General features: G+C 46.1%; 2 protein-coding genes across 5 annotated transcripts in view; both read left to right on the forward strand.

The window, feature by feature from the left end:
• bcor (BCL6 corepressor) overlaps nt 1-5959 on the forward strand; it is a 41665-nt gene extending 35706 nt beyond the window's left edge. For 3 of the 4 annotated variants that reach the window (XM_077616917.1, XM_077616916.1, XM_077616918.1), the window contains 4 exons: nt 663-808; nt 3141-3218; nt 4072-4225; nt 4881-5959. In XM_077616917.1, the coding sequence (XP_077473043.1) occupies nt 663-808; nt 3141-3218; nt 4072-4225; nt 4881-5262 (760 nt within the window). In that variant the 3' untranslated portion in view covers nt 5263-5959. The remainder of the gene's footprint in view (nt 1-662; nt 809-3140; nt 3219-4071; nt 4226-4880) is intronic. The other variant, XM_077616919.1, reaches the window with a different exon arrangement.
• A 515-nt stretch (nt 5960-6474) lies between these two features.
• On the forward strand, nt 6475-11340 carry atp6ap2 (ATPase H+ transporting accessory protein 2). The gene is made up of 11 exons (XM_077616924.1): nt 6475-6642; nt 7367-7497; nt 7673-7801; nt 7885-7980; nt 8163-8300; nt 8383-8436; nt 8496-8645; nt 8857-8976; nt 9212-10198; nt 10696-10785; nt 10968-11340. The coding sequence occupies exons 1-9, from the start codon at nt 6567-6569 to the stop codon at nt 9404-9406; spliced, it is 1089 nt and encodes a 362-aa protein (XP_077473050.1). The 5' UTR covers nt 6475-6566; the 3' UTR covers nt 9407-10198; nt 10696-10785; nt 10968-11340.
• Nucleotide 11341: the final 1 nt, after the last annotated feature.

The raw sequence follows: 11341 nt of genomic DNA on the forward strand, positions 1-11341 counted from the left end.
GTTTGGACGCGGTAGAACGACGAGACGTGGAATGCAAACCGACCGGATAGAACCGGCGCTATTTTCTTCACCTTCCGGAGTTGGCTTTTTTTTTTTATAGCATTTTTTTGCGCCACGTTCACGCCTCATTTAGCGCGACGGGTTTGATCGGCTTTTTTGGCGAGAGCGGCGTTGCGACACGCGGGCTCCGCAGGTTAGAACTTGAAGCAGATTCTGTTCCTGGCAAAATAAACGGACTGAAAAACATCCAAAGCAGATGTTTTTTTTTAGTTTTTTTTTTTTTAGCTGGCTGGCTTTTTCAGGCTCGGAGTCGTCCAGTTACGACCGAGTTCAGTTCCTACGCTGCCGATGAATTTGACTGAAATTGACATCAAAAAGGAAAATCCATTAAAATGAGAAAAATAAGGTGCTCTACTAGATGGAAAGTGGTTTATTTTCAACCAAAAAGTACAGAAAACATCTAGCATGCTTTTATTAAACACTGTCCCTATTTTTCATCTGATTTTGACCGTCGGCTACGTCAGGTCCGCATCAATGCGGATTTAGCGACACGCTAGTTTCTGACTTCACCGCTAGACGAAAAAAAACGTGATTGCTTTTTTTTTTAAATCTCGAGATGCACGCAGAGGATGCTTAAAATAACGGTCCATGTATTTTTTCAGGCCCATTCACGACGCGGTGGAGAACGACCACCTGGACGTGGTGCGGGTTCTGCTGTCCTACGGGGCCGACCCCACGCTGGCCACGTACTCTGGCCGAGGTCTTCTGAAAATGACCCACAGCGACATCATGGAGCGCTTCCTCACCGGTAAGTTCCTTTAAGCTTTTCGGGCTCTTTTTTTCTACTCATGCGGTGTCGCCAAGTTGATTTGGGTCCAGGGGTGTCCAAACTTTATTTCTGCAGGGGCAGCTTTCGTAAAAATAAAGAGTAGAAGAGCAGAATTCCTTCCACTCTGGGAAGATCCAAATCAAGCAAAAAAGATCAGATTTCCAATTGAAACTAGTTTTTTTTCTATTGACGGCAATCCATTTTGACTGGGAGGTCTGGCAGCCATCATTTGGAAGAAGAAAAAAAAGATTCCCCCTTAAACTGCGGCTATAATCGATTACAGTAATCCAATATTGCGGTTAATGTAGACCAGACATGTCCGCGATAATTGAAAAATAGCAAAGTCGTTACGAGTTTCAGCGGAGATTTTCACATTTTTATGAACTTTAAAAAAATAATAAATAGCAGAAAAAAACGCAAAAAAAGTGAATTCGCGATAATCGAGGGAAAACTAGAACAAGGGAGGTAAATGACGTGCAGTACTTGCCTACAACCAGCAGAGGCGCTGTCAATCCACTTGTTGGCAATCTACGTAAAGTTGAGTAAATTGCTCTGTTACGGGCGGGGCAACATTCGCTATATCAAAATTTTCAAATAAATTCATTCTTACGTGTTAACTCATTGGCTGCCATTGACGTCAATGACGTTTTTTTTTCTTCTGCTCACTCAATGCCAGCCTTCCCAATTCAAATGTCCAAATGACAGGGATTGAGTTAATAACCCAGCGGTATCAGGATATTGCATTTTGCCAATATCTTCATCCCCCGTGATGATTATATTTTTCTGCAGGCCAATAGTTTGGACACCTCTGCCTTAGCCAAAAAAAACACAACTCTCAGTGGTGAAGCGGTTCCCAAACAGGCCCCAAACGGGCCCCAAACGGTCCCCAAACGGGCCCATCCCACCCCCTGGCCCTTTCAGCGCCCCGACCGACCTCCACGCAAAACTGTTGCTCCCGATCGGGCCGCGCCGACCCAACCCTCCCCCACTCCCTCACCCCCGGCGGGCCCCTCGACCACCTGTTAGACGGGGGAGTGCGAGCCCGCACGCCGTTGCCTCCTGGCTCCGGTTACTTAGCAACGCCGACCGTGTTTGTTCAGCGGACGCGAGGAAAACGGGCTCCGGCCCCAAGACTTTGCTTTTGTAGCACGCCTCATGGGCCGTCGCCGCCGCCGTCGCCGCCACTGCCGTTCCCGAGTAACCCGAGACGGGGAGAACGGGCTCGCGTCAGCTCGGACTCATTAAAACCCGCTCTGTGGGGGCGGAAGAGAAAACGCCAAAGCCGAGGGCTTTAAGAGGCTCGCCTGCGAGCCGGGCGGGGGAAAAGCGTGCTTCTTTTTTTTTTTTCTCCGCCTTTTGGCTTTCGAGGGCCGCATTTGATCCGGCGCAGAAGGACGGAAAAACGGAACATATGTTTAGCGTTAAGTTCCGAGCGTTTGCGGGTTAAACGTTTGGGGGGCTTTTGCGAATTTGGGTCAAACGCTCGCTCGCTCGGGTCGGCGTCCGCCGGCCGCGCGCGGGGGCGGCGGCTAAGAGGCGGCGTTGAACTTTGATAAGAGCGCCGACGTGTAAATCGATGCCACGCGGTAGGGCCAGCAATGGCCGCCCCCTTCTTTTCTTCCTCCCCCTTCTTGCCTTCCTTCCTCCCTCCCTCCCTCCCTCCCTCACTCCCCCCTTCCTCCCTCCCTCCCTCCACCTGGTCCCACTCATCTGGAGGCCGTTAATCCCTCCAAACACACGCCAGACGCCCCACGCCTCAGCGCTGGCACAAAGCCCGGCTCTGATTCGCCGAATGTGCGCGCGCACGCCTGCTGAAAACACACTTTGCTCTCGCCGGTCCGGGGTGTGTGCGTGCGTGCGTGCGTGCGTGCGTGCGTGCGTGCGTGCGTGCGTGCGTGCGTGCGTGCGTGCGTGTGTGCGCGCGTGCGTGTGTGCGCTCGCGTGTTTGTCCGTGTGTGTGCGTGCGTCAAAAAGTGCGTGTGTCTCTTGTTCCTGGCAGCCGTCGGCAGCCCCGCTCTGAACTGAGCCAGCTTTAACCCAGCAGAGACAGTGGCTCCCTCCCCCGTGGTGAAGCTGCTGGCCCCTGACCATTAGCCCCCCGCCCCAGCCGCCCTCTTCTCCCTCCCGCGCCGCGCTCCCCTAACACGTCCTCTCGCTCTCCTGCGCTCCTCTTTTACTGCCGTTTATCCATTCGCCGCTCTTGTCTCCAAGGGCAATTGTTTGCCTGGTTGCGCGTCCCCCCCCGGTTCTCCCCAACCCCTCCCTCTGGGCCCCCGCTGGCGAGTCACATGCTCCTCTCTTCTCTCCATAGATTATTTCGCCGACCTTCAGGGCAGCGCAGACGGCGACCCCGGCCTTTATTGGGAATTCTACGGCAGCGCCGTGTGTGGTGAGTACTGATCTTTTCCAACCTGCCTGCGTGTGAAAGGCCATTTTCACTTTGTACCATTTTTTTCTTTCTTTTTAGCCTTCCATTTCCGATATGTTTTGTAGTGTAAAATTTTTCATTAGCCTTACTAAAGTCCGTGGACGGCAATAGACGCCCAGTCCATTTGAAGCGGGAGGGTTGGCAGTGAAGGAACATTTATTAGCTGCCAGCCCTCCCGCTTCAAATGGATTGGAAATGTATTTCTAGTGATGAACTCGTTAGACCACATGTTGTGAAAGTGGCGGCCCGGGGGCCAAATCTGGCCCGCCGCATCATTTTGTGTGGCCCGGGAAAGTAAATCATGAGTGCCGACTTTCTCTTTTAGGATCAAATTAAAATAGAGTATAGATGTATATTAAATTTCCTGATTTTTTTCCCCCTTTTACATCAATAATTGTCATTTTTCAATCCATTTTTTTCTGTGTTTTTAGTTCAAAAATCAGTTTGTAAAATCTAAAAATATATTTTAAAAAAGCTAAAGTAAACATTGTTTTAGATCTTTCAAAAACTGAATATTCAGGGCTTTTAATCCATTTCTTTTAATCCATTTATAAACAAAATATCTAAATATTATATCTAAAATGGTCCGGCCCAGTCTGACACCCTTGCGTTAGACGAATGAAAAGATAATCATCACCCCAAGCAAAAGGCTTAGGGCGGCCATCTTGGAAGGGGCAATCAAGGTGTTTATTCTAAAAATAAAAAACTAGCTTATTTGTAACTGGCGGCCATCTTGGGTAGGGCATTCTTTGGTTGTCCCTTTTTTTGTGGGAAAATGACGTTCTCCGGCTGACTTGGATGTGGCGCCTTTCAGAATCTGCCGAGGAAGGCGGAGCCTACGACATCCTGGCCGACCCGCCGGGACCCGACGAAGACGACGGGGACGACAAGAGGGAGGTGTTTGAGTTTGAGTTCTCCGACCGGCCCCTGCTGCCGTGCTACAACATCCAGGTGTCCGTCTCGCACGGGTGAGCGTCCCGCCATTCCCAAGTGTTGGGAATAATGCAGCACTTTTCGCCCCAAATTCGGCACGCGCGCCACTATTCAAATTTGACTTTGTTGCGACCTGATGATTCAAATAGGTGGCACGTTTTAACCATGGGAAGAAAAAAAAGAAAAAAGAAACAAACAAAAAAAAACGATGCTAAAATCGTGACTTTCTGCATGGTCAGCTTTTCAGCCACTGTTCATGCAGACGTCCAACCATTGACCTGTCAATCATTATACGCAGCACTTGGATTGGTCGTGATGTCACTCTGTTTGTGTTAATTATTCCACACACACAATGAGTAGACTATTTTTTATGCATGTTCTGGCAGACTGTGTATTTTGTCTTTTTTTGTTCATTTTTAATTTTTTGGGTTCTTAAAATGCTTTTTGTCAGCTTTTTCTAGCCTAAAAGAGCTACAGCTAAGATTATTTTGAGATTTTAGACCCTGCTTGAATGACTTTTTTTTGGTTAGTAATTGGAATGTTTGCATTTTTTAAGTGTAGGTCAATAAGTCAAAATGACATTTGAGTAAATGTTTGATATTTTCAAAACGCAGAAGCTTCCGTCGTGGCCCTGGCCCTGGCCAGCCGGGATGGGCCATCCCCGACTAACGCGCTCTTTTCTCTGGTCAGTCCTAGGAACTGGCTGCTCCTGTCCGACGTGCTGCGGCGTCTATGCATGTCGGCCCGCGGCTTCCGCCAGGCCTTCCCCCACATGGAGGTGGTGACCGTGTCGGAGGCCGAGTTCTACCGGCAGGCCTCGCTGTCGCAACTCTTCTCCTGCCCGGAGGAGCTGGAGGGCTTCCAGCCGGACAGCAAGGAACTTCTGGACCTGGTGGAGGACAGCGGCGAACTGGCCGCCTTGCTGGGCTCCACGCTGGAGTGCCTGGACGACCGCTGGGAACAGGCCAGGGACAAACTCAAGGACAGGATCAAGGCGATCGGCCAGGCCAGACCTCCTCCTCCTCCTCCTCCTCCTCCTCATCTTCCTCCTCCACAGCAAGCACTGACTTGACCTTCCTTCCTTTTCCTTTTTCCGCACGGCGCCACGGACTCTACGTGGAGACTTTTGGACCTGCCGGTCGACTGACCCGGCCTGCGTTAGCTTAGCCGCCATATACTTGACTCTCATTAACTGACGGTCGTATTTTTTATAAATTAATATATGTACAAATAAATATAAATAAATATGTATGTACATATACGTGCGTGCGTGCGTGCGTGTGTGTGTACATAGTTTTCTTTCTGATAAAACTGACGGCGTGTCAACGCACATTTTTTTTGGTCTTTTTTTTGTTTCGGGAAACCTGACGGCGCGTCAACGCGGCACACGTGCATGCGTGCTAATTGAATGTGCGATTTGAGTTGACGGGGGAGCACATGATGTACAATTTTTGGGGGGGGTTGTATTTTTTTTTTGCCTTTCATTTTGTCATGTTCAAATTGTGCTTCCTGTCCCGTCTGTAATTTAACACGCAAAGCTGCAGCGTTGATTGTATCTTAAAGTTTTATTGTAATACTTATCTTCACCTTTTTGGCAAAGAGCTCGTGTAAATATCTAACAGTGAGGCTACTGCAGTAAATCAAACTTTTGGGGGGTGTTCATTTTCTTTTGTTTTAACTTTGTAATTAAAATATCTCCTAATTTGTATTTATATTTTACAAAAAGAAGTTGCTTAAAAAAAAATAAATATATAAACTGCAAGATGAAACGTGCGCGCCGCTCCTTTAATTATGTGGTTAAGTTCGGCGTTGGTGGGACTAAATGGAGCTAAATGAATTGGGTGTCAATGTCAAATTAAACCGTTTAGCCAAATTGCCCGCGACGCCGCAATCCGACATTGCCATCTTTGGGAAGACGTTTGTATTGTTTCCAATTGCCTTTCGCTTTTACAACATGCACGGACCCACAGCGCCCCATAAAGTCCAATATGGGGACTGTATATTGTGCAACACATTTTCGATGGAACAATGCTAACCCATTCAGCCTAGCTAGCTACTCGGACAAAAATAGACATTTTTTTCCACTCTCTAGCCGGAGGGGAATAAGGATTGTGTGGATTTTTTTTAATTAAACACCAAAGCCGAATCATAGCCACGTCTTCTGAATCCGTCCTGAGTTATTTTACTGGCGAAAATAATCCATTTTATGTCAGAAAGGACTCATATGTCGCGTTTAAGCTTCCGAATCTGCCTTAAGATTTCTCCTCTCATATACATGATATCTAACCACCCAGCGACCTTGACTTCCGGTGACCATGTGATGCAGCGTGACCGCGTTGATCACGTGATCTCATCCTAAGGCAAAGAGAAGCCAAAATGTCGCCGACTGCTCGGACGAGGATGGAGGAGCTTTCCTCTGTCGTGTTTGCCCTTCTCTTTATCTACACAACCGGTAAGAATTGTCAATAAATAGGTGATATTATCGTTTAATTGTATTTTGAGCGTACATCTTATTTTCGTATCGACAATAACCGTCGTGGTGTAACTGGCGTCACTGTGAGCGGGTGACAGCTAACCGAGTTAGCATCTCATGTTTTCATTCATTTAATTTTTATTGATGTCATTCATGCATCGTTTCCTTTGTCAGTATCTTAGCTATATATATGTTGTGCATTTTATTCGTTCGGCCTGCTAACAAGGGTTGTTTAGTAATGAACGTTACCGTACTGCGTATATGTCTACCATGGAGTTCAAATTTGAAATATTTGTCTAATTTAAAATGGCCGTCGTCCCCCTTCTAATAAGCCACAATAAACTAACGATAAGAACGGAAGGTAGTTATTTCTGTAAGGGTTGGGAGTCGCGTGACAGGACGTAGAACAGGGAAGTTCCTCGCCATTTTTATGTCACGAATACTGTCTTGCGATGTTAAAGAAAATGAACTTTACTCGTTTTTCATTGAAAAATTGACGTCTCCAACTATTAAAATGTTAGTTACCAACAGACGCCATTCCTTCCTTAAAATGTCCGACTGTTTTATACATGTCAGTTTGATGATGACAATGATTGTCAAGTTTAAGCACTTGGATCAGTGTGGAGAGGCTATTTCAACATGTAACATATAAAATATGGATCTATTTGTTTTTTCTAATGCATTCTCTCCCTTCATTTTGTAGGTGTCCGTGGGGACACTTTGACTGTTCTTCAGGCTCCAGACTTTGTATCCTTCCAGAAAGGAGAGTGGCCCATCTCTGGCGAGAAGATCCCTGACTTGGTGGCCCTAACCATGGGCTTCTCTGTTCAAGAGGTCTAGTATTATTACTCTAGCCAACTTTTTTATTTTGTTTCCTCTTACCTGATTGGATAAGAATTTTCTACACTGATTTTAAATCTGCCATTTTTTTCGACATGCTTCAGGTTTCATATTTTTATCCATGATACAGTTGCATTTTATTCAATAATGTTGTCTTTAATGCCTTTAGGATCTTTTTTGGCCTGGCCTGCAAGCGGGTCCCCTGTTCCAGCGTCCCCGTGCTAACGTTTTGGTGGTGGTCCGCGGAGTTGACAGCCTTACTTTTCCTCAGAGTGTGGCCACGTACCCCTTAGAGAATGTGAGTTGGACTGGATATGGATGAGGACAAAAAGAAATGGACCTCTGTTCGGTCATTATGAGGTTTTTCTTGCGTCTCCGCAGCCGGTGCCGTTCACTTTAGATAGCGTGGCGGAGACGGTGCACTCCCTGTTTGCTGAGGACACGCCTGTTGTGTTGCAGCTCGCGCCCAGCGAAGAGGTACGAACAAATTTAGAGAACACTGTACAAAACTGCGCGTTATACTTGAATACATATTGATATTTTTGCGATTTAAAAAGTGTGCCGCAGTTAAAATGGTTTGGAAACACGGCACTATAATATCTAATGTACTTGTGATTTTGGACTCGGTGTTCACGTGGGAGTTTTGCTTATTCCTTTAGAGGCTGTACATGCTGGGCAAGGCCAACGCCGTGTTCGAGGACCTGCCGGTGACCTTACAGCAGATCCGAGGTCGCCTGACTCAAGATGGCTCCGTGCTCGCCACTCTGCCTCTCAATTCCCTCAGCAGGAACGCAGAGGTCAGTTTCCATCGGCGCCACTCTTTAATGAGGGCACCCACGTGCATCTTTGGAACTCCAATCAATCCTATAATGTCTGCAGGCTGATTTGCTGTTCCTGTCCGAGATCCAAGTCCTGCACGACATCACCGCTCTGGTAAGTCGTCATAGGGTCGCTTAACGTTCCCGTCTTGACCGTGTGACTTGACGTTGCAGCTGCAGAGGCACAGGCACCTGGCCAAGGACCACTCTCCAGACCTTTATTCGCTGGAGTTGTCTGGCCTGGAGGAGCTGAGCCGCGTCTACGGACAGGATTCTCCTCAGTACCGCCACGCCGTCGCCCTGCTCTCCTCGGTTCTTCAGAAGGTAAAGTTTGTAGAAATGTAGTCATTTGTTTTACATGAATGACGTGTGTAAACACCATCAATGGCAGCCGTGAGTAAATAGCTAAAAAGACATTTTGATAATCATCTTTTTGACTTGATTCCGATCCTGTTTCTGTTTTCTGAATGCGAACCCAAAAAGTCTGGACTTGAATTGAGAGGAACTAAAGATGTTTTTTTTCTTGCACCCGCAGTTTGGAGAGGACGTGTACGCGCTCTACGGTAACAGCGCCGTGGTGGAGGTCGTGACCGTGAAGAACTTTGAAGCTCCTCTCACCCGCAAATCCCGCTCCATCCTGGAGTCCAGACAGATTGTAAGTCCTCGTTAGCACTTCCCGATTATTCTCAAATGCGACGTTTCACGATGCGTAGGTCACCTGATGCACGAATGACAGTAGCTACCGTTAGGTTTATCACGAAGAACATTGGCGAGAAACACGGGTGCTCCTCCTTAGCTCTCCACTTTTATTTGGGGGACCAAAGGAATAGTGGTTGTAGCAATCGTAATACGCACAGTGATGGTAATTAATTGTTAATGGACCATTGCAGAGCAACCCGGGCAGTCCGTACAACTTGGCCTACAAGTACAACTTCCATTACGCCGTGGTCTTCAACATTGTGCTGTGGCTCATGATCGTGCTGGCCCTCGCCGTGATCGCCGTCAGTTACAGCCTGTGGAATATGGACCCGGGTTATGACAGCATCATCTACAGGATGACCAACCAGAAGATCAGGATGGACTAAGAGGAAAGAAAAAACTGCGGACCCTCAAGCACTCCATCCATCATCCCCTTCAATGTCGGTAGTCATTGTTTAGTGCTTTGTGAAACGTACGGTGAGCGGTGAGTCAGCAGTAAGTTTACGTCGCTCTTGTGGTGTTTGAATGTGAATATCAAAACGACAACGCATCATTCCTTAGTGTTTTTGTGTGTGAATTCGTTATGGGAATGTTTTAAGTTAAACCCAGCACGTTTGTATATATATATATTGAAAATTCATTTGAAACTCTATGAAACTGCTGTAGGTGTGAAGAGATTGCAGTGAAAAAATGTTCATTGCTTGAAACAACATGACCGTTAGTTGTAAGCGTTACACAATAAGTGCGTGAGCTTTAACGTTACGAAATTAATAAATTATTTGTCTCAATTCTCAATGTTTTTAGTGATCAGTATTGTGGATGCCACGTTGTTTTGAAAAGGGTTCCTGCTTGACGTAAATCAGGAGGAAGATTCGCTTTAAAAGTTTTTAGGCTGTGCATTTACATAAGTGGAAAAATTTATTTGTCAGAATCTTTCCGCTTCCTTATGTACACGGTCATGTGGTACATTGACTCATCAGTCAGCCAATTGGAGCGTAGTTTTCACCTTTGAATCCCGCCTACTTTGTACTACGATTTGCCTAATTGGTCGGGATGTGCACGTGGTCTACTGTGATACTTCCGGTAGTGCTCTTCGTTTAGTTTTCACGGAAAACATTTGCGGAAAGCGGAAAATAAGCAACTACAAACTGCAAATATGGTCTGACTCATTATAAAAGGTACATTTGACATGTTTATGTATTTGCCCGTTACGTTTGACGTGCCTCGTTTGATATAATATCGTTACGTTGTAAACAAACTAGGAAACGCCTTATTTCTGTCTCAGTACATAACCGTTCACGGTTAAATGTTTATTTCTGGGACCTGTTTGGCTGTTTTACCTTTTCTCTACATTCAATACCATACTGTCATGTAATTAATATAAAATAATCTTTTGATAGGCTCATCGCATGAACTAGCCATTGTTAACACGATTGTCAATCTCGGTAAAAACAAGTGGCCCTTATATATGACTTATAACTTCTTGTATTTCTATGGATAAGGCCTGTCTATAAGCATTTCAGTATAACAATGATGTATATATCTGAGTTAAAAGGGATAAAACACGTCAATGTTATGCAAGTAGTTTTCTTATCTAATTTCAATCCATATAATGTTTTGTTATAGAGCATAGTATGCAAACAATTTCGACTAATAACAGTGTTTTACATGACAGCGAGCATCTATGTGGTGAGGAAGATCCGGGCAGCCGTTGCTGGAACTCAGGAACCGGAAGAGCCCATAGTGACACCATGTAGTGCTATCGGTAAGATTTTCACCCAGGTTTACCCTCATAACAATTTGCAGTCGCAAGTGCCAACTCCCATTCATACAAAAAATGCAAAACGACCCTACCAAATTTCTTCTCAACACGCCAGTGCAACGATCTGATTTTATTCCCTAATGCTAGTTAAGCCAAATAGTCTCTTTTCTTTTTATCCCACTCAGCTGAAAAGAAAGCGGCACGAGCGCTAAAAGAGCAGCCAGAGCCCTTAATGATGTCTGAAAACAGTGAAGGCATCAGCGATGGGGTGGCCTCCTCGATGACCTCCGCCGTGCAGAAATCTGGCGCCTGATGTTAAAACAACAACCATGTTGGCCTTTAATACATCATTAGACTATCTGTTTGGGAAAGATAACAACAATGTAGGATAATACAAATCTCGCATTGGCTATTGAAAATTCTTAAATGACCGCTAAGGTGTTGATAATGTCTGTTGCAACGTGTGAAGACTCTGCTCACAAACCTCTCCACAGAGGCTGAGCTGGACTGATGTGTTTTGCAATGATAGTATCAATAAACACAAAGACAAAAACGTGAC

The sequence above is a fragment of the Stigmatopora argus genome, chromosome 13 (genome assembly GCF_051989625.1).
Source record: "Stigmatopora argus isolate UIUO_Sarg chromosome 13, RoL_Sarg_1.0, whole genome shotgun sequence".
Taxonomy (NCBI): Eukaryota; Metazoa; Chordata; class Actinopteri; order Syngnathiformes; family Syngnathidae; genus Stigmatopora; species Stigmatopora argus.